At 44.9% G+C, this 22,734-nt stretch overlaps 1 protein-coding gene across 2 annotated transcripts in view; it reads left to right on the top strand.

Moving 5' to 3' along the window:
- ELAPOR1 (endosome-lysosome associated apoptosis and autophagy regulator 1) overlaps nucleotides 1-22,734 on the top strand; it is a 550,309-nt gene that overhangs the window by 429,058 nt on the left and 98,517 nt on the right. For both annotated transcript variants that reach the window (XM_069633660.1, XM_069633661.1), the window contains exons 14-16: nucleotides 497-760; nucleotides 3,967-4,140; nucleotides 16,808-16,988. In XM_069633660.1, coding sequence (XP_069489761.1) covers nucleotides 497-760; nucleotides 3,967-4,140; nucleotides 16,808-16,988 — 619 coding nt within the window. The remainder of the gene's footprint in view (nucleotides 1-496; nucleotides 761-3,966; nucleotides 4,141-16,807; nucleotides 16,989-22,734) is intronic.

The following is a 22,734-nucleotide window of genomic DNA, read 5'->3' as shown; positions in this document are numbered from 1 at the left end:
GTAAAATAGCAAGGAAATATTGGTATGAAAGCGACTTTTTGGCTTGGCACTTCTTTCTTACATTTGTTGAGACACACATTCCATTGGCAAATTCCCTCTGTTTTCTAAATCCTTGTCACATTCAGTTAATTTAAAACATTCTTTCCGGACTGGAAGCACATGTGCCTGAAAGGCAATGGGTTAGCTGCATCTATGAAGCAGCAGCTGGTGTAGTAAAAACTTCTTAGCCAAGTGATCCTTCTGCAACTTCATTTTTAATCAATCCGGCATTGCAACACACAGACAGACCAGAATTAAAGTACTTATCTTGTATACTTTTTTTTACTGTGTAGAAAATGTCAACACCAGCAATGACATTTTAATTGTATTGTAATGATTTGTAGGAAATTGCAATATACAAAGGCTTTAATGTTAAAAAAAATTCTGAATTGGGGCAAAGGCTCTACCTATAGAAAAACCAAAACTGATGGATTTGCCAATGCTTGTTTTGTTTCAGACACCAAAGTTCAGCAACGACTTTGCTAGGATCTACTCCATCAATGTGACAAATGTGTTGGATGGAGTAGCCTCCTACTGCCAGCCCTGTGCCCTTGAGTCCTCCCAGTCCGAATCTCTGTGCTCCTCATGCCCACCAGGGAACTACATTGACCGGGTGACCAGCACGTGCCAGCACTGTCCGGTAAACACCTACCTCAAGGCACATCAGCCCTACGGCAAACAGGCCTGCATCCCCTGTGGCCCTGGCACTACAGCCAACCAGGTAATGTATCCAGAGCAGCCAATTAAGAATGCTTCCACTTACTTAGGAAGATTTACATATCACAACTTTACCCTTGATCACGTCATACCGAGGTATATCCAAGAGCCATGGCACCTGGAGAAAGAGAGTGATGATGGAACATATTACTAGTAAACACCCATTTTTAGCTTCTGAGATTCCAGACAAAAGTTCAGAATATTGTCAAAATGTATAGGATGTCTTAAATTAATCCTAATATTTTCAGATAACGATAGGTGTTTATCTTTCACAGATGCATAAGAGTATGGTTTTCTCAATATTTCTCTTGCTGTACAATTGAGGGATGCAGTTTTCTTTATTCTTCCTTGGGACCATTTTCTCTGAAAGCATGTGTTCTATGCCACACATCTCGGCTATGCTGCCTCATTACAAAAAGCATGGAGAGCAATGAAAACTATTGTTATTGCTATTTTTATTAGGTGCTTGTAGCCCTTCAACCTCAATAGTTTCACAAAAAGCACATATGGTATAGAACAGTACCCCAGAAGTGGACTAAGAACAGAAGGAAGTCTGAAACAAAAAACTGGAGGAGATAGGGGCATGAAGAGAGATATTCTGGCAGAGAATTCCAAATAGTGGAAACTTTGACTGCAAAGTTTTTCCTCCCTGCCAACCTAAGTTTAAATCTGCGGGATAGCCAGGATCAAAGAAGAGGAGCACAAGGTTCTACAGGTCTTTTAAAAATCGATTCAGGGGACCAGATACAGGGACCCATATTGTTAAGATATTTTTTTTAAAAAACGACAGTATCTAGCTTCAATTTGATTCAGGCCTCGACTGGTATCCTGTGAAGAAGGAATAGTGTAGGAGATATGTGGTCCCTCCGGGGAGCCAGAGTAGCTATTCAGGCTGCACAGTTCTGTACGGTTTGTAGATGCTACAATAAATATTTCAGAGTGCCCACATATGAATAGTTTTCCTAAGCAGGTTTTCAGGCAATATTGGCTCTAGCGGTGATACCATGATCATCAGAGATAGATGTATGATTGTGTCGGAAAGATTGAATGTAGTAGTTGGAGCTACTGACCACTGCATTCCGTTAAGGATTCGTGGAGAGCGATCGATCGATCGACACCTCCCCCAAAGGTAGAGACCGTGAATCTACTGTTAAACAGGCGACAGGCCTTCATTAGGTTTTTCATTTCTTGCTGAATTATTCCTCAGCATTCCTGTTTTTCTATAATTTAAACTTAGCCAGGGGGGTTTTCATCCAGTTCTTGATGCTGGCAAATATGGATTTAATGTTAAGTATATTTCGACCAAAATTGCCATAAAATAAAACTTGGAGTCATCAGCGTAAGCTATGAAACCCGACATTTAGCAACTGGAGCAGATCATGGAAAAGGTTTTTACAAATATTTGGAAAGCAGCAGGGAAAAGGATGATCCATGAGGGATGCCGATTTGGATGGATGAGGGTTGAGTAGATAAATTAGCAAGAGGCACACAGTGAGATCTGGCAGCCAAAAATGACTCAACAGAGTCGAAGGTCGGAAAGGCAGTTGAGAGGTGTAGTACGACAACAGAGAGGGTGTCCATCAGAAAAAAAGGTGTTTACAGACGTCAGCCAGTGCTGTTTCTATATCATCTGCTGCGTGGATACCGAGTGATGTATACCTAGGGCCAAATTACAGAAGCTTTGCACCGGTGCAACTGCAAGGTTTGCACAGTATTAGCACTAGGACAAAGTTTGCCCTATTTCTTAAAACACTGGGACACATTAGAAAACCATTGCGCCATTACAAGTGCAGTTTGGCATGGTGTAAGCACCAAGATAAAAGTTACACTAGTTCAAAAAAGATACATTTTCGATTCATTTTTTAACCAGGACAAAGTGTGTCCTAGTGCTAATACTATTCTGTATTAGCATCATGGCAAACTTTGCCCTGGTGTAAAAAGACAGTGAAAAGGTATCTTTTCTGCACTAGGGCAATTTTTGCCCTTATGCTTATAACATGCCAAAATGCACTTGTCATGGTGCAAAGGTTTTCTAATATTTCCAAGGGCCAAATTACAGAAGCTTTGCACCGGTGCAAGTGCAAAGTTTGCACAGTATTAGCACAAGGGCAAACTTTGTCCTGGTGCAAAAGTTTAGTGAAAATGCATCTTTTCTGCACTAGGGCTATTTTTGCCCTGGTGCTTTTATTATGCCAAACTGCACTTGTCGGGGTGCAATGTTTTTTTTCATGTCCCAGTGTTTTTAAAAATAGGGCAAACTTTGCTCTAGTGCTAATACCGTGCAAACGTTGCACTTGCGCCTGTGCAAAGTTTCTATAATCTGGCCCCTAGACGTGTATTAGATTGAATGGTCTTCCTGTTCCTTAAAATCGTGTACATCGCTCTGGTTCTCCCGTGCTAGGTTTTTGCTATTCAAAAACTCAAATACAAATAAAAACAATTTGCAATTGCAAGATAATCACCTACTCAACAATGTTTGCAAGATAAGGTAGATTTGGATTGGCCAACAACTACTAGGCACGTCAGTGTCTAGGTTGGATCTCTTTGACAGAGGAGTAATGCAAGCCTGTTTGAGATTACTTGGAATAGTTTCATATTCAATGTCATAATTAATAAACCAACTAACACAAGATACCAATTCCCTCATGCAGTGGGTGTTAATATTGTCAGGGCAGGGATCGGAGGAACATTAAGTAAACTTGGTTTTGAAAACAAAATTGATTAAATATGTTGCTGTGATTGGATAGAAATTAAAAACTGCTGCAAAATTGCCAAGGAGAGAATCAACAGACTCAAGTGTAGGGGTAGGAGGAGAGCAGAGAATTAATAGGAAAGCAGATTGTGCTGGTAGCCCCTATAGATGGACGTTCTCAGCTCCTCCATGTATCTTAATTATGGCCATGCAACTATGTTTAACTAAGGGCTGTAATTGGGCTGTTTTAGGTATATGTTCCTGTCAAACATATCTTGTTTTACTCAATGTTACAGTGTTTGGGATGTTCCTATTTTTGTATGTGCTACTTCTTTAAGGTGATTGGCACTTGACAGGGAAGAGTTGCGTAGTCACAATGGCTTTTCCCCATTGTAATGCTAGGCAAAGCTGAAGACATCTTCTCTCTTTTCCTCGGTCAACTGCTGAATGGTATGGCCGTACTCGTGGGCTGGATGAATGCAAGTTCTAACGCTTCTTGTGGTATTTGCCTCCAACAGATCAAATCACTGTGCTACAGCGGCTGCCATTTTACAGTCCAGAAGGGGGGCGTGAACTTTCGATATGACTTCTCAGCCCTTGCCAACAGCACCTCCTTCACGAGTGGTTCAAGCTTTACCTCCAAGGGTCGGAAGTACTTCCATCTGTTTAAATTCGCTATGTGTGGGAACCAGGTGAGCCTGGGGAAGTTGCATGGCGCTTATTTGTTGTGTACTCCTCTTACATTAGTAGAATGGGTTGGGCTGCCCTGCTTATTTGATTTCTTTCCTGGAAACAACCATTAAAAGCCCATAAAATAGAAAAAAAAAGAATCTAGTCAAGTCATGAAGCTGTAAGATAGTTTTTAGTGGCTGCAAAGCATGTGCTAATGAGTGGTTTGTTCCATAGAACTATGGCATCACATCCAGCATAACTTTAACAGCAATAACTTACCACTATTTCTAGGTAATAACCACTACAAAGTCCAAATGATGTAATTCCAATTTCACTGGAGCTCCATAAGAATAATACATCACCTAAAGAAAGTTCAGAATTATGAAGGCAAGACGTTATACAAATATGAGCCTCCATTCAACAATTCCGTAAAAAGTACATTGATTTGCAATAATGGTTATGATTATGTATAAGACTCTCCTACTTATGCAGACGTTTATCCTGCCATGCTTGTGCTTTCCTGTAACTGTAGTCGCACTGTACACGATGAATGAATAGTATTGACCCTATCACATCACTGGAGCACCTCAATATGATAATAAGGCGTGGTAGGGAACGGGCGGGCTGAGGACGCGTGGAAGAGGAGAATTGGAGTGGGTGCGGAACAACTGGTACAGGAGGTGGGTGCTCATGGACCTGGGGAGACGTTCGAGAATTTGAGGGATGCTGGAAGGCAGTTAGGCAAAATGAATGAGAAATGAAAACCAAATAGTCCGAGTACGTCTCACTAAGCATCCATCTCACTCACCATTCTCATGCATCACACAGATAGAACACTTACCTAGTTCACCGTCTGGCAGGCAGAATCAATGGGCATATGGCAACAGGAGACTCACATAAGTAATTGATGTGTTAGGACATTGGGCGACAGATCAGGGAGACAATGATAGATTCCAGTAAAAAATGCCATCCCTGTCCCAAAAAATGCCATCCCTGTCCCCTGGGCCCCGCAGTGCCTAACACATGCACTCAATTAAAGTGATTATCCATGTATGCAAGGCGCTGGGGCCCAGGGAGCAGGCATTGTATTTATTACTAGACATCTATCAAAGATATCCAGTAAAAACATACCATCCCTGTCCCCTGGGCACCCCAGTGCCTCAGAAGGAGAGCTGATTTTGGCCGGTGGGGAGGGAGATTGTGCTTTATTGTATAACCCCCACCTCGCTAAAATCAGCTCCACGGGCCAGTACAAACATACACACACATTCACACAACAAGCACTCTCTCATTCACGCAAGAACCTATAATTATGCACTCATTCATAACACACATTTCAACAATAAATAAATGATGAACATGCAAACACACACATTTACACAACATACACACAGCAAGCACTCTCTCATTCACATGAGCATCCATCATCATACACTCACTCACAACAACACAATCATGCACATATCCATAAACATATTTAAATTATAAATACACAAACATAATCGTACATTCTGCCACCGGGCCAGAAGTTTCCTCCCTGGTGCTACAGCCCCTGCTAGCATGAACAGGAATCAGGATACTTTCTGGTTTGTACACATGCGTGCAGGGGCCTGAGCATGGGTGACAAGACGCCCTACTCCAGCCTGCTCTGTCTGTATGTGTGAGGAGGCGCAGGCGCGCCCCCTTGCACATACAGACATGCAGTTCCCCAGCCAGCCTTTACAATGAGCTATGCAAGTCTGAGGAAGCAAAAATCCTCCCAGCCTTGCATGGCTCATTGAGCTTGCGTGACTGGGGAAATAAACTGTCAAAGTAACAAACAATGTTTCCCTTTGACAGTTCAAAAACAAGGGGGGTCCTGGAACTCCCTCTGCCGGCCAATAAGTCCTGGTTTCGTGAGTCTTACCCAGATTCTTTAGCTCAGTATCTCTTTCACAGAGGAGAAATATCCATAACATATTGGTCTTTGTCCTGCCTTGGGGCAGTCCAGCACCGAAATGCCAGGCAATTCTCTTATTCTTGTTAGGGTGACTCCAGAAACCTGGAGCTGGCGATTTCCCTCTATCTAGATGAGGTTCGCCAAAATAGGCACCAATCAGCCAACCATCCTCACTAGATCTCTTCCCAATTCCCAGTCTCCTGCACAAACTGAAGCAGGCACCTAGACTGTTTATCCTCCATCCCTCTTTTCCAACAGAACAGATCCCTATACAACCACCCCACGCCACTCATCCTGAATCTCAGCGATTCCCTCTGCACATGAAACCTCACACAGTCCAACATATAATGAGACAACCGCAAGCCTCACATGCCACTGAATCAACTCTACCCATCATACACTTCCATCCTGCCAACCCTGCATGACCCACCCTAAGGCGATTCAAAATAGTTTCCTCCCTTCGTGCCAACTCCACCCCACCCTCAAACTCCTGAATCCGCACCTCCCTGCACACTGCATACAACTGCCGCTCCTTCAAACTCATATCCCACTGATCCTGCTGCATATCCTTAATCTTGCCACACACCATCACCTGTACCTCAGCCACACGCAATGGGACTTCCACATCGACCTCCCCCCTCAATGTGGCCCCATACAGAGCCCGATCCACCAACTTATTACCGAAGCACCCCACAATTACTGGGGATCCAGGCCAATTCCACCATGGTACCCCCCGCAATACACTCCTCTAATCGCTGTCTAATGAGCACAACTAAATCCCCCCATCACAATTCCCCTTCTTGATAGCCAACAACACACTTATCAAATCTACAAACACCACCACCTTAGCCAACTGTTTCCCCATAATCCAAAGTACTGTCACATTAACAGCCATCAACTCTGCCGTGCAGATGGATACATCTTCCGACAACCTAACCACACAAAACTCCTCATCCATCTGAAAATAGCAGGCCATACCAACCCTGTTCCTCTCTGAATCCCTGGAACCATTCGTATATACCTGAGTGCCAACTTTCCCCTCCACACACTGCACCGCCAATCTCTTAATCACCCCCCGATCACCACTCTTCTTGACCACCAACTTGGCCAAATCCAAACAGACAATTGGATCATGCTGCATCCAAACCGGCACTACCACCCTATCCACATCTTCCACCATACACAACCCCTTTGTTTCACCAGACTGTCCGCATGGAACCCAAAAGTCCCCCCTTTCCTCTCCCAACTCCCACTCTTATAGGCATGTAACTAATTAACCACCAGACACTTCTTCACAGGATGCCACACACTGAGGGACTTACATCGCAACCAATACCTAGGACTCAGCTCCTCCCTTCTCAAATACAATGGCAACATCCCAGTCAACACTTGCACAGCCTCTGTGGGGGATGACCGAACCAGTCCCAGTCACAATCCTCATTGCCCTTGCCTGGACACCATCCAGCTCATCAAGCTGAGCCCTACTATAACTGCACTGCAGCTGAACTCCGAACTCCAGCACACTCCTGACCAACCCGACATACAACATCCTCATACTCCTCTGCTCCCCACCCCATTCCTGACCCGACAGGAAGATCGCTTTTACACTTTGCCACCGTCTTCTCCACTTGCAACTTGCATGACAGGCGCTCATCCAAGAGCACACCAAGATACCGGAATTCTGACACCCAAACCATCACATCCCCGCTGTACTTGAGATCCAAATGTACACCACTATGTCACCTGTTAAACAACGCACACACTGTTTTTGAGGAGGACACCTTAAAAGCCCAAGCCGGACACCACCTTTCCATTTTCTCCAAAACCTCCTGCAGTTTTCCTTGAATCACTCCACCCACCTTACCCCTAACCCAAATCCCAGCCAATTTTCCTCTGAGCCAGGGTACCAACAGCAACCCCAAACACATGTTTTGTCCTCGTTGGACCTCATCAGAAGAGTGGAATTGTGCCTGTCGAAGAGCAGTGAGCAAGGGGACGACGTCTTGATTACCCTAGTAACTTAGGGTGAGACCCAAAGTTAATTTAATTATGCATAAACAAGGGAGTCCTGGGAGTCCCTCTGCTGGCCAATAAGTCCCGCTTTTGAGAGTCTTACTCAGATTCTTTAGCTCACTATCTCTTTCACAGAGGAGAAATATGGATAACATATCAGTTTTTGAGCTGCCCTGGAGCAGTCCAACACCGAAATGCCAGACAATTCTCCTCTGAACAGGTGTACCAACAGCAACCCCAGACATGTGTTTCAGCTTTGTTGGGCCTCCACTGTAAGGCAGAGCTGTGCCTCTCTGAGAGCAGTGAGCAAGGGTCCATGTCTGGATTACCCTAGTAACTTAGGGTGAGACCCAAAGTTACTTTAATTATGCAAAAACCAAGGGGGTCCTGGGAGTCCGTATGCTGGCCAATAAGTCCCGGTTACGAGAGTCTTACCCAGATTCTTTAGCTCACTGTCTCTTTCACAGAGGAGAAATATCCATAACATATCAGTCTTTGTCCTGCCCTTTGACAGTTCAACCAGCCCAGGAGCACTCCCTTAGCTGGAAAAAGTGGAGGAGCAAGCGCTCAGTGTTTCACTGCCCTGGCCGCTCAGTGTTTCACTGGGCTGGCTCTTCGGCTGTCGGCTCCTCCGTAATGGGCGAGAGGGGGCCACAAACCGGTGTATTGGTGCCCTTTTGCCCATTTTGAACGAGTCGCCACTGCACAGGGCTGCAACCCTATGGTGGTAATTAGGGGATACAGTGGAAAATAGACAACCGTGGTGGAGCAGTTGGATTAAGGCAGGGATTCTTGTGATTATTATGTGTGGGTTGATAAATGCCTACTTTCATTTGAATTTTTGCGGTACCTATATAAACTGAGACTAATGAACAAAAGTAGATATCACAAATTAGGCTCGTCACTGGAGAAATTGTCTGTCGTGCTGGGTGTGAGTTCCCTACTAGTTTAGAACTTTTCAGGGTAGTGATTGAAAATATGCCTTCCGCTGAATGTATAAACAAATATGTGGGCAAAATACTTTTATTGGTGACATCACAAAATGCAGGACTGACTTCATACCTCCGGTAACCGTTGATGCTGTCTTGATGTTGTGAATTTTGCTTGCAAAGGCTTGTGCAACTTTCACGTTCTTAGGGTGAGGTATGTTCAGTGTTAATTTGGGCAGGTGCACTAATTTTTTTCTGAATTGTAAACACTTTGGGTGCTCTGTTCTACAGAGAAGGAATTGTCCCATTGTTCGTCACTTTGCTCCGCAACGCTACTGCAGATGCCATCTTAATTTGATGCTGTCACAAAAGTCACATTACTCTTATTTGATTTTGTTCAAGATCTTTGCACTGCAAGAAGAATGTAACACTTACCAGACTGGACCTTTCCTCCTCTATTCCATCCTGTTCTAAACCGGAAGCTCCAGATTCTGTGACTAGGACATGAATGTTGGTGATTCCATGCATACAGCTACATGGCTGGGCTGCTTCTGCTTAAAAATACAAGGCAGCGGAAGAAGAGATAGATCTCCTGTTTTATTTTTTTTTAAAAATATTTGTATGTCATCTTTGCAGATGGGTTGTTTGGGGTGCAAGCAGGCAAGCCATCATCACTGCCACTCAGGGTATTATTAAGCCTTTTCAATAGCCCTTGGTTTCCCCTTCAATGGCATATTGAGATCCTTGCAGAAATGTGGAGGCATTTCGAAACAACACAATAGAGAGGACATGCCTATCAGCAATGAGAGGACGGTCAGCATAACGCGAGAGATACTTATTTTCTTTGCCCTCTATTGAGCGAGAGGCAAATCTCACTCCCCTCCTAGAAACGTGAGGAAGAATTCAGCCTGTGTTGGGCATACATGGGTTTAAATAATTTGGCTGCCATGTAAACCACCACATAATTACACATGCAATTTTTCTCTGATGCACCTTGCAGATTTTTAAGCTGTGTCTCCTTCCATTACCTTTTCTCCACCCTCCTATTACACAATTTGCCTGAACACTGACTGTAGACATTGAAACGTAGAGAGCCTGGGGTAAACAGAGCCACGTACCTTTCGACGAGTACTATTTGAAATATCTACTGTTTCTTATTGTGGAGATGAGGATTGCAGATCTGGACATCTGCAACACCTACTGGGTTGGTCTTATTATTTTGATGACTCAGCAATCCCTTCAAGATGGTCCCTTCGGTCCACATGCATTCAGAAGAGGGCCTTGCATTATGCCATTGATATCCTGGAAGCACATTTCCAAGATTCCCTCTAGATGCCATACAGAACATTCCTGGGATTTGGTGTGGGAGGAGCACGTTCCAATACAAAGTTCTCCCATATGGTCAGAGCTTCTGAAAAGCATGGCATTAGAAGCAGAGGTCCCAGGAACAAAGCAATCTACCGCTATCACTGTTTGGATGCATGAGTGTTGGGTATGCCTCTCCCAAAAGAGCTGCATACTTGCTCCTCGAGCATTGTGACTGCTATGTAATCTGGGTATTTCAGTCAAGATACCAAAGTTCTTATTTACACCTTCCAAGAGCTGCTCCCTCATCAGGGCTATTCTGTCTAGACAGGCCATTGCTTTTTTAGAGAACCACAGAGCAATCCAAGAAAACTACAAACACCTCAGTTCTCGCACCTACATCCCTTCAAGGTGGCCTCAGACAGCTAAGCACCTGGTGGCCATTTGTGTACGAATATTTCCCCTTGCTCACCTATGACCTACTAGTCTAAGAAGCAGCTGCCTCTCATTGAATCCAGCAAACTTCAAATTACATGTTTCCTAATGTCTGCTTTGGTGGTCCCTGGTGCCAAATTGTGATTCATCCACAAAATACTCCAATCATAGTTATCCCAGACTCGCTGGGATACAGACAAGGCGCCACCACTCTTTGCCATATAGGCTCTTGTGATGTCCTTCAGACATATACATTTTCTGCAACTGAAACAAGTTTTCTCCAAGTCCTGAACCTTTCTTTCCTACTTTAATTTAGAATAAATATGGTTCTCATCCTAACCGACAACACAGCTGCACACCGTTCAACAGGAATCTCTGGGTTCCCTTCCTCGAGAAGACAACACAGTTCAAAGTTGGTCTCAGGATTCTCCATCCCCAAGACACGCGCTTGCTCTGCTTGCCAACTGGTACTTAAGTTCAGTCTCTCAATATTCAAAACCAGTTACAGGTCAACTTTACACTCCTTCTGGTTATTGATAGTTTATATAGATTGCTTTCTTCTGCTTAACTTCAGAAACCTCTTTCAGTCACTTGTAATTGCTTTCTGTATACTTCTTTGGCTTCCCCAGATAGGGTATACTCAGTCTAGGCACAGTTGTCAGACCACACGGTCCACCCGTTACAGGTCACGCAATCGGTCACCCTAGGCTTGCTTGCCCACACATGTTCTTTTGTTGCTGCATCTGTGTTCTGGTCGCACTCACTTGGCTCTCTCTTTGCCAGCCTTTTGGCTTTGCCACAACATGTTTCACTCTTTGCCACTCTCTGAACTTTGCCACCATGAGTTTTGATAAACAGTTCCCTTTGTGGTGATCTGTTCCCTTCACCGCATTGCTCTCACACTCCTCAGCAATGTTCTATACTGACTTTACATTGCATTTCATTAAATTCACTCTTAACTTGCAATATATGGTATTCGTTCTTCACACCAGCTTTCATATGCTTATCAAAAGCTTCCATTCAGTTCGGTATTGAATAGTTTCCAGTTATTATTTGCTCACAGTTTGCAGTAATGGTCAAAATCCATTTACTTTGGTTCACTGTGTCTTGTAAATTACTTCTCGTTTATTCGGCATTCCCTTTTGCCATGTAACAACTGCAGGAGCACTCTGGTTCGAGTGATCCCTTTTTTCTCACTCACCGGTCTCCGGCGCCTACTCCGGGCGGCTGTCACCTCCTGCTCTGCTCCGAGTACACATCCTCCATGGACGGCGAGCCCTGCTCACTGTTCACTTCTCTCTGTCTCTCTGTGGGTTGCCGGTGCTGCCGGTGAATTACAATGATTGGATTTCTTCTGCGGCCCGCAGCTCTTGATGCAGGCACTGACCAGTACTGTGGCCTTCACATGACCCTTCCAGGGCCCAGCACCACAGTTCCTTCCAGTTCTTGCTGGCATCCTGGTTTCTCGATAGGACCACCCTCGGCTGCCTTGTATTCCACATGATTTCTCCCTTTGCAGGCCTCCCTGCTTGTCTCTCTGTGATCTCTCCGACTCCACCTTTTATACACCTGCAACTGTTTAACAGGTTGCAGGTGTGAGTCTTCATGCCCAATTGTCTGACCACAATTAATGGAGCACTCTGGACATGCCTTACCCTTACACAAATCTGTAGGCCTCTTCTTCGTCTCAGTACTAGAGTGGTTAAAGGATATGTTAGTGTGTGCATTACTCCTAGTCGCCCCCCCCTCGTCCCAGTACTATATTGAAGTACATATGCGGCAGCTGGAGTGTGTGGTAATGAGGAAGATTGATAATACCCAACAGAATTATGTGGAGGGCAAAGGTTATTCTGATAACTTCTCGCTTTTACCAGTGGTTTAGAATGTGGGAGTATTCTGTAATGAGGTGTTCTTGTTAGGGTTTTCTTTTAAGTTCCTTGGTACCGGGGTTTTATTTGAAAAGAAGAACTGGAGGGTTTTTGACAGTACCCTATAAAAGCTTCAGGGACTGAGGGTTCATTATGAAATGGGACCCGGGAGTACCGTCTTTCACCTGATGACATTCTCCTTCCAATCCCCAAGGACCCTCCACCTTGGTGAGCCTCCCTCGCACATCCACCACAAGGCTTTGGATCAAAAAGTGAAGGCCCTTCCTTGGCCACCTAAGAGGAAGACCCAAGGGGAGTAAATGGGAGACGGCCTCAGGTTCCTCACACCGCATCCACAAACACTCAGGTGTTTTGCTTTACATACACTTTTCATCACAAGTGGGAGAGGGGAGCTCAACGACTCAGTAGTCGCCCTCACTTTTTGTGAGTTGGTGTCACACGTGAGGGGGATTTGTTTGTGTTCAGTGTCAATTGCAGTCTGTTTTCTTCTTGCGCGTGACTAAATTCCACCTTCATCTGGGATGTATTTCTTCTGAATTGGCAGGATAGATTTGGTTATGTCTCTTCCCTTCTTGCATTCTTACTCCAATGTTGTGAAGAAATTCAGGAAATCTTCATGTTGTCTGGTGATTCTGCAGCTCCATATTTGCCAAATGTGCTCTGGTTTGGAGCACAGTTTGACCTGGTGGCACCCCCAATCTTCTGATTGGTTCTCTGCAAAAGTAGGGATTTTTTGCCTTTCGGCAGCAATGGCACTAAGGGCTTTGCAAGAGGAATGGATAGAGTGCTCAACTATAGAGTAGTAAAGAGAAAATGGTTCCCATTCTGCCATTAAGCCTTATACACAAAGATCAATCCCCTAAAATGTTCCTGTGGTGATAGTTTGTCTTTTGTTGCTGAACTATACAGGTCAGGTATGTAGGTCGGATCCATCCTGTACATTATATGTCGATATTAAATTATATGTCGATGTTCACAGCACTTAAGAATTCCAAGAATTAAGGTTTGCAGAATCCTTAAGCCTAATATGCAAAGGGGTTGAACTCCAAAATAAATATTTTCTTTTCAGGATCTTAATGGTGATTTTGTTTGTTGCAGCTTTCAAGCCTTCTAAGCCCATGGCCTCCAGTCTTAGACTGTTTTCCTTGTTACTTTGATCTCTATTTGAAGGGTGAGGGTTGGCAAATGACAGGCTCTCTGCTTCTGTGAATCATGCAGTGTTTTACGTATGGAAAGGTGCTCATAGTAATAAATCATAGGCCCTCATTCGGGTTTTGTGGTAGTCATGGTGCTATTTGCGCCATGACTGCCACCAATAACGGTACCGTGTCCGGTTTGGTGCAATGGGGACTTACTGGTCTAGTTGTACCTTGGCGGGACCGGTAAGTCCCCATTCACCAAACCACTCCCCATTCCCATTTGAGCCCCCACAGGGCTCAATGAGAATGGAGAGGGCGCAAATAACGGACTGGCACATGTCTAGCCCGTTATTTTCGCCCTGATCCCTTAACGGGTCCCGTCCACAACGCTTGGTCAGACCAGGCGTTAAAGGAGGGACCCGCTAAGGGACCTCGTAGTAGGGCGGTAAGGGATTACCAGCACCGGTCTCCTTACCGGTGCCCGGTATCCCTTACCGCCCTACTCGGAATGAGGCCCATAGATGCTGATTAAGGTCCTCACTGATTCTGGTACATATAAATCACACATTTTGCTAGCACTGCTTTATGGATGTGAGCTCTCAATGAGGCACTCAGTTTGCCAGACCTTCAGAACTCACCCACAGCTCTCCGAAGACACTATTGAGACCCACACCCACCTAGACGTAAGCTGCTATTCGTGTGAATGAAATATGACTTACCTCTAATGGAAGTCCTCCATTTCAAGTACTTTAGTCTGATTGGTATTTGCACTCCAATTCCCCCCATATTCCAGAAATGCCTGGTATCTTTATTGTAGCTTTATGGGGTCCACGTTACTGGGTCAGTGCTAGTAATTGCGAGTATTACAGGGCTGGGCTCTAAAATGACAACACGCTACAGAATTCTACTCAAACTTCGCTGTGTCATTAATCTATTAGCAATTGGGTGTACACTTTATTCAAGGATAACCCTGAACAACAAGCCGAGTAGGAAACATTCCAAGCTAAAATGATAGTGTGTAAGCATAAGTAGGTTAATATGCTGCCCCACATTGCATCTGTAAATCCAATTATCACAAAGCCATCATTAAGAGTGCCACCTAAATACCTCAGTGCCAGGATGGAGTAAGGGCCCTTTTATGTGCAGAGCATGTTTTAGAGTACCTCACCTTCTTCAGGACTGTGAATCTGCCCTTTTACAAATAGATCTACTAGATTAAAGATACTTATGAATAGAATAAAGATACCCATGACATAGAATGTCTATTACAGCTCGGTGAGTTGCCCGTATGTTGTAGCACACAATGACGCATTTGGGTTTAACTCTATAGAATGTGGCCTTGACGATTTCATGGAAGACAGAAATTAACTCCCTAGCAGGTTTGGGGCATCATTGATCTTAATAGAAAAGTATTTGTTCATTAATCTTTTCACTGCCTGTTGTTATCCTCTCTTGAGGACCTAGAAATAAATAATAAGAAGTTCCTCAGCGGTACTAGCCCTGAGCTAAATCATTTTTTCAGTTCACAGATATCCTTATGAGGAGCTTTCCGGCCGTACTTTGTTGTTTATTTATTTATTTATATTTATATAGCGCGCAAGCAGCCCGAGGGCATTGAGGCGCTGTTACTTGGAAAAAACGTAGTTACACAGGTACAGGCATAATGGCGGTCGTTGATACATTGTGAATACTACAGAACATCATACTGTTGTTACAGCCATTGCACTTGGTCATTGTGTTACAACTTATGCATTGGGTCATGTGGTGAGTATAAATGCTAGTGTGCGAGGCCTTATGTGAAGAGGATAGTTTTCATAGCTTTGCGGAAGGTGGTGAGGGAGGCCTCACCTCGGATCGTGGGGGGCAGGGCATTCCAGTGAATGGGTGCGAGATTGGGGAAACTGGATCCGCCCGCTCTGCTTTTTTTACAAGTGGCACAGAGAGCATGTTGGTATACGGTGATCTAGTTGGCCTGGTAGTGGAGACAGGGTGGATTATTTTTGAGAGGTAGGCAGGAGCAGTGAGGTGAATGCATTTGTGGGTCAGTGTGTTCTCTTTTGGCAATGCCTTGGGCTGCCCGGAGAGCATTGTTCTGTATGACTTGTAGTCTCTCTAGGATTTTAGTGGAGGTTCCTAAAAGGAGTACATTGCAATAGTCTAGCCTAGAGCCGGTGATGGCTCTGGCTATGTTGGTGCAGTTCTCTTTGGAGAGAAAGGGTCTGACTGCGTTGATAAGTTTAGCATGATATGCAGCTGCGGAGGCTATTGCATTGACTTGTCTGTCCATCGATAGGCTGGAATCCAGATAGACTCCAAGAGTTTTGACAGAATCTGAGACAGGAATTTTGATGGTGTCGATGGTGAAGTGGCTGAATTGTGAGTCTAGATTTTTTAGCATGTCGGGGGAACCTACCAGGAGGAGTTTGGTCTTGTCAGAGTTGAGGCATAGTTCCCACTCGAGAACCAGTACTGCTTTTTTCAGGTTGGCTAAATGGTCCTTTCAATCTTTTGTGGATGGCCTTGTAGGCTTCTTGTTTGTGTTTGAGCCAAGTTATCCTGTTCCTTGGAAATGTTTGGATGTAAGGGGTCTAGGACCCATTATGTGGTTGTGCCACACTGAAGAGGAATACCGACAGAACCAAATAACAAGGCCAGGGACTAGTTAGTTATCTATGGGGATGACATATACATGTCATCAAAGGATGCATGACAGGAATCTGTGCATTATTGTCATACAGTGCCAATACAGAGTTTCAGTGACAGAAAGACGAATAATAAGGCCAAGGACTGGGTGGTTTGTAAATGTCAACCGAACCACCTAGTCATCCCACTGGACCACAATACCTGCATGCCCTGTAATGATATTAAGTATTTGTAAAGCCCCAGTTTGATGTGCAGTTGACGTCTGAGTGCTAAGTAGACTAGACTGTATGTCCTGGAAATCTACCATCTACAAAGGTCACCAGTACTATAGTACTATAGTACAAAACACCCTGTTCAAAGGTTGTGTCATTTCTGCTTTTCTTGTCTTGCTGAAGGGAAAGAAGACGTCGGTCTGTGTTGAAAATATTACCGACGTGCGAGGAATGGAAACATCGGAAGATTTCACAACGACCGTCGTGTCCTACGCGTGCCAGGCCATCATCATCCCATCTGAAGCAATGGGCTTAAAGGCAGCGGTCTCTTCTCAGCCGGTCAGTCTGGCTGATCGCTTTGTAGGTAAGTGGGACACAGTGTGGGCTTTTTCTTTGCCATCGGTAACTTTGAAACTCACTGTCTGAATTCTCAGGCAACGCCTTGTTTTATTTGCATATCCTCCTCAACATATTGCCCTTTCTTCTATATTCCAGCCATCTTGATGTGTGAGGCCCAAAAACCAAAATACCATGCAGTGCCTGCCCTCCAAATTGGCAATTCAACTGTTTTACTGATCATTGACGATTATACGGAATAATCTCCTCTCTGTGAAATCTAATTGATTGTCTGTTGGTGCTGGGATTCACGCTGCATGGGGAGTCTATTTGGTCTTTCCCGGTCCATTTTCAATGTAATTTCTTACTAAATATTTCCAGTGCCGCACATGGCTAAGAACGCTACTCACTTTGTAGCCCATTTGTAATTCCATGCGCAATCTTGAGTTCTCATCTAAAGTTTGTAGTGCTTTAGTCCCGGCTTCCACAATCCATACAAAATCCCTATGAGATCCCTGACCTTCTGGATGCCACTCATATGAAAGACTTTTCTTACGCCTGCCTTTGTGTCTGTGGCTCTTATTGGAACTTAATATACACATTTCACTATGGGCACCCCCCTACCAATGCCCCGATGATCTTTCACGTGCATCGATGATTATGCAGCATCGCCATCCTTCTTGTGTCCAATAGGTGGAACTATAGAAGTTGATCATCCTTTGACACTTTTCACAGGACCATGTAAGACTAGATGTGCTTGATTTTCACCTAAAAACTCAATGATCCAGGTTAGAAAAACAATTGCCGTTGTGCGGACACACGGTTGCAACCTGATCAATAACTGTTTTCAAAATGAAGCTCTAAATACCTTCATGAGTAGTGAGAAAATAAGCACAGTTGAACGATTCTTGGTTGTGTTCTCAGGGAGAGTGCCGGCGTCAGGGAGAGTGGTTAGTAAGGAAAGTTGGTGGGGAGGAAGAGCCTGTGAGAAAGCCAAGTGTATGCAAATCCACTTTGTTTTTTCTGTAGAATGTTGACTTATGACTGACCTTCTCAATGGTGATATATGCAAGTCACATTCACACAGCTGGAGAAATATGGGTGAATCCTTCCATAAGATTAAAAAAACATGCACTGGCAAAGCCGACAATTTGGATCTTTGTATAGTGTAAGGGTGCAGAAGTACACGTCTGACACAAAGGAGGCATATTTGATGGCAAAGACTTTTATTAAAAGTAAAGAAAAGGAAAACCTATCTGGCCGTATTTCTAAGAGGGGTTTCCCTACCTCAACAAAAAGACTAAGGACACTGTCAGGATGTCCGAAAACGTAATATGTCCACGGTCCTGTGTCCAAACCTTTTTCTGTCCCTTACACACTAAATTAACTAAGGAAAACTGGGGTCTTCTTGATGCAGAGGAGGCTTCTCTTGTTCTGGACTTCAACTCAAATGTTTGATTCTAAATGTTTAATTGTTGGCAGGAGAACACAGTTCCCAAGTATCAGGGGGAAGTACCTTCCCCTCGTCTTCTTTCGCTTCACAAAGGTCTTATCAAGTCTCGTTCACTACCCTGCCAGACTTGATTTGTAACTCTTCTTGTTTCAGACAAGTTATACTTTCACAGAAAGACTTGACTGTGGTTCTTTTCACCTGAAGTTGTGTTTAACAAAAACAAAGTTCGCAAGTGTAGCATCAAGTCTGGTTCACTCTCCTGCCAGACTTGACTGTCGCTCTTTTTGCTCCAGAAAGTTTGTCTTCTTTTAACAATGGATCCTTGTCCCTTTATCTTTATGTCTTCTTTCACACTTTTGCGTGGGTCCCAGACCTCTAACGGATGCCTCAGGATCTCCCTGATTTTCTCAGTATCTTCTCTCTCTTTCATGTGGGTCCCCAAACCCTTTATACTGTCTTGAGGCTTCCCCGACTTGCTGGGGGCATCAGCCCCTTGTTTGCGTGCTTCTGTGGGCTTCCCCAGTTTCATGTGGGTCCCGGACCCTCTCTCAGGTCTATCGAATGTACTGCTCAGGCCTGGTTCACTAACCTGCCAGACACTGTTTCTCATATGTCCATTTCATATATTTCCCCAATTACTGGTATGAGGAAGATGGGGTTCTTCTGCTTTCTCCAAACTGCCTCCTTCATTCTCTGTAATCACGACCACCCGCTATGGTAACCCATGTAACTTTAGTGGCGTTACCAGCTTGCTCGGGTGGCTTTGCAGGACTGGCTTGTTCAGCTGAGGGATTCCGTGCACTTTCCAACGGTCTCCGTTTCTCCTCATTGTGTTTCCAGGTTGGTCCCCCTTGGTTAGCGTCACTTGCTCCTATCGTGTGGTCCGGCTCCCGGTTGCTCCGGACCTCTGATTCTCCAGCCCAGATAACTGTGAATACAATTTGTGTTCATCGAGGCTCTGTCAGCGTTCCCTGTTCCCCTCGGCGAGCCTCCAATCAGCTATGGTTCCTCCAGTGAGGATCTGACACAGTGCACAGTCCTTCTTCCCTTTTTATGTTTTGCATTGACTCTGATTGACTATACCACGTTTGTTGGTTCTGTGGTGGGTTTTATCCTCCTTGCCCAATCTTCTTTGTGTAATTTGTAAAAAGCACTCCATCTGGGTAGTTCTTACTCTTCCTCTTCCCAGTGTGTTCTGAGTAGATGGGGTCTTCTGCCCTACAAAAATATATAGATTTCTGGGGAACTATAGAGGGTGGAGTGGGGTGAGAGGTGTGAGGGGACAGAGATGGAAAGGGGTGCATACCATGTTCTTCCAGGATAGTCGTCGCTGGTGCCCTGGAGGGTTTCCCTACCCATGAGATCCACCCGCTGAGTGCGGGACTATCAGGTAGCGGCCTCACCTCCCTGGCTTCACGGGAGGGGACTCCCCCGATGGGAGCAGTGACAATTCCCTGGGATTTGTTACAATAGTGTAATAATAGGCATAGGTAAACATTTGCTGGGCCCTTCCATAATGGTACTACCTGGCCATGAGTTGACAACAGCTGGAAAATGGTGTGCCATCCTGGGCATATGATAGCAGTGTTTGGCAAATGCCTAATACCTGTAGAAAGAGGGGCCACAACTGCTTGCCTTGTCAATGCTTATTTTTAAGATGGCTTCAGTGCAAGGAGCAGCTATACATCAAGTGGCAGTGGCTGAATATACTTGGATAAGCCATTTTATTGCAGCAGTAGCACATTTAGAGCTGTCAGGCTAGGGCTTGATGTTACTGCATTATAGAACTAACTTAAAGAGATGCCAGGGGTGGGGAGGGGCTGTTAGTGGGTGAGAATGGGCATAGGGATTAGCAAGGTCCAGGGCAGTGAAACAGTGGGCAAATACCCAAACAACGTCCACAAGCAATGTTCCCCTCTTTACATGTCATTTCCCTCCTAGCTGTAATCCAATGCAATAGTTTCAGCTTAAAGGTCGCTCTTAAGCACCGTGCCACATAATAGCCAAAGCTAACCAAGTGAGCTCTGGTTTATGGGAGACTTTAATCTGACTGATAGAAACGGGACTGACTCAGTGGGAACTACAGGTAAAGTGGCAAACTGAATCATGGGGTATGTGGCGAACCAGAAGTAAGACAGGATTTAACTTTCATTTAGTAAATTCAAAAGAAAACGCCTCACTGACCCCATTGCTAAAAGGGGATTCCCTTCCTAACACCTCAAACTAAGGTGCTCATCAGAATGTTGAATACAAAACACAGTCCCCCGTCCTAATCTGTCGAACTATCTGGCCCTACCACTAGATGAAAACAATCAAAACCAAAAAGACAGGCTTTCACCATGGAGGCTTTCAACACCTGTTAACTGATCCCCTCTGCTGCAGACAACCTTCAAAACAAATGTTCATCGCAGTACATGGTTCCTCGTCAGGGTTCCTGCAAAGGTTCCTGCAACGAAAATCCCAATCTTTCTCATTTTCTTCTATCAAAAAGGCAGTCACTCAGTCTTTGATCCTTCCATGCACCAAAGCTTTCATTTCTTTGATCCAGTCGGATATTCAACTAATACCCCCCCCAACAACGTCTTATGTTGAAGTCCGCCTCGCTACCTCTGCATTTCCCACCATGGGGCAGCGTGGACTTTTCACTTGGCAACTCAATATTCCTATTCTCTTGACACTCTCCATTATTAGTTCTTGCGTCCGTAGGGACCCCTTAGTGCTGTTGTCTAGCCCCTGTACTGCTCTTGTTGCTTTCTCCCGGAGATTGCGTCTCTTTCTCCCCATGTGACTTTTCATTCTGCTTATTTGTAGTTTTATCACTTTTTAACTTATTTTATATCATTCAGGACCCTCCTGTCCAGACTCAGACTTTGGTTACCTGATAAAATGATCCACCACCCTCTCCCCTTCTTCCTCGGTGGCCCGCGCACCTGCTTTTGTTTTGGCGCTTCCATCAGGGTGGGTCGGTGATCACTGTGTCTGCAGCGTTAGTCTTCACCTGCCATTAGCTTTCCTCTGGTTGTGGCAGCCAATCGGGTCTGAATTCCCCTTTCACAGAAATCCACTGATCTCTTCCTTTTTTCGCAGGTGGCCCAATTCCCTGCTTTTTCAAGGAGCTTCCACCATGATATGATATGATAGGTTATTTATAACGCGCTTAATACCCATAGGTTTCTAAGCACGGACCCGGGGATCGAACCTGTATTGCTTCTTGTCGTCTTGCTTCCAAGGTGAGCACGTTGCTGCTGAGCTATTCTCCCAGGACAGGGGTTACCATGAAGGCTTGGTGATGCCTGTGCCTGTAGCGTTAATCTTTGCCTGCCATTTGCTTTCCTCCGGTTTAACGGCTTTCTCGGGGCCTTACCACTGCACAGCATTTTCTCTCTCTCTTTCCTTCTTGGTACGGGAACTGGAGGGCTTCCGCCCGCAGAATCCCTGAACTTGGCAGCGTTTCACAGGCTCCTGGCCCACCACGTCTTCTGTGTGGTCCTGTACCCAGGCAGTCTTTGTTCTGCACTGCAGCATGTCTCCTCCCCTGCCACCTAGCTCCACGTCAGGGAGTCTCCTCCCCCAGGTGAGGACCCCAATGTTTTTATAGTTGTCTCTGTAATGAGAAGTAACAGGTTTCTGATTAAAGGAGGTCAAGTCAGAGAAGAGCTTAGTAGTGGTGTCAGTCAAATAAAAAGGCTTTATCGTCTTTACAACTTTTGTGTTTTCCACCTAGGCTGAGAGCACAGGTTCTATAGTGTTTCCTACCCTCCCCCGGGAGTCCTCATCCCCAAAGTGGTGGTCACTCCCAGTGAGGATCTGCTTTCCCAAACCCCTAGGAAGAGTCTTGCGGAGCGGGCTCACCTCCCTAACCTGAAAAGGGACAGCTCCCCCTTGGGGAGAAGTGACGAATACCCTGGATTCTTCCCAGATGTACTACCAACTAGAAAGAATGTCTGCTCTTGGGGTGTTTTAGTTTAAATGAGGATATTTGCACATTTGCATTTTTTCTACAAAGAATATTCCCTCTGATTCTCTGAGATGTATTTCATCACATTCTGTGCACTTCGCTGATTCCTTGGGAAAGAGAACAGCCACGCAGCCAGACCTCTGTCTAAAGAGAGCAGTTGAACTCACATTTCTAGACCACATCGTCTCTACACAAAACAAGGACAGAGGCAGGCATGTTTTTTGTCCCTTTGGATCTTGTCAGTGGTGTGTAGGTTGAGTTCTTAGGGACTTGGAGTATGCAAGTCGATCTTTGCATATTCCACACACGTTATAGTTACAACAACCCCAAATGTTATGATATGACTGGCATCATTTTTATATC

Source organism: Ambystoma mexicanum, chromosome 13 (assembly GCF_040938575.1).
Source record: "Ambystoma mexicanum isolate Mex_15411 chromosome 13, UKY_AmexF1_1, whole genome shotgun sequence".
Taxonomy (NCBI): Eukaryota; Metazoa; Chordata; class Amphibia; order Caudata; family Ambystomatidae; genus Ambystoma; species Ambystoma mexicanum.
This window is presented reverse-complemented; position numbering and strand designations above follow the sequence as displayed.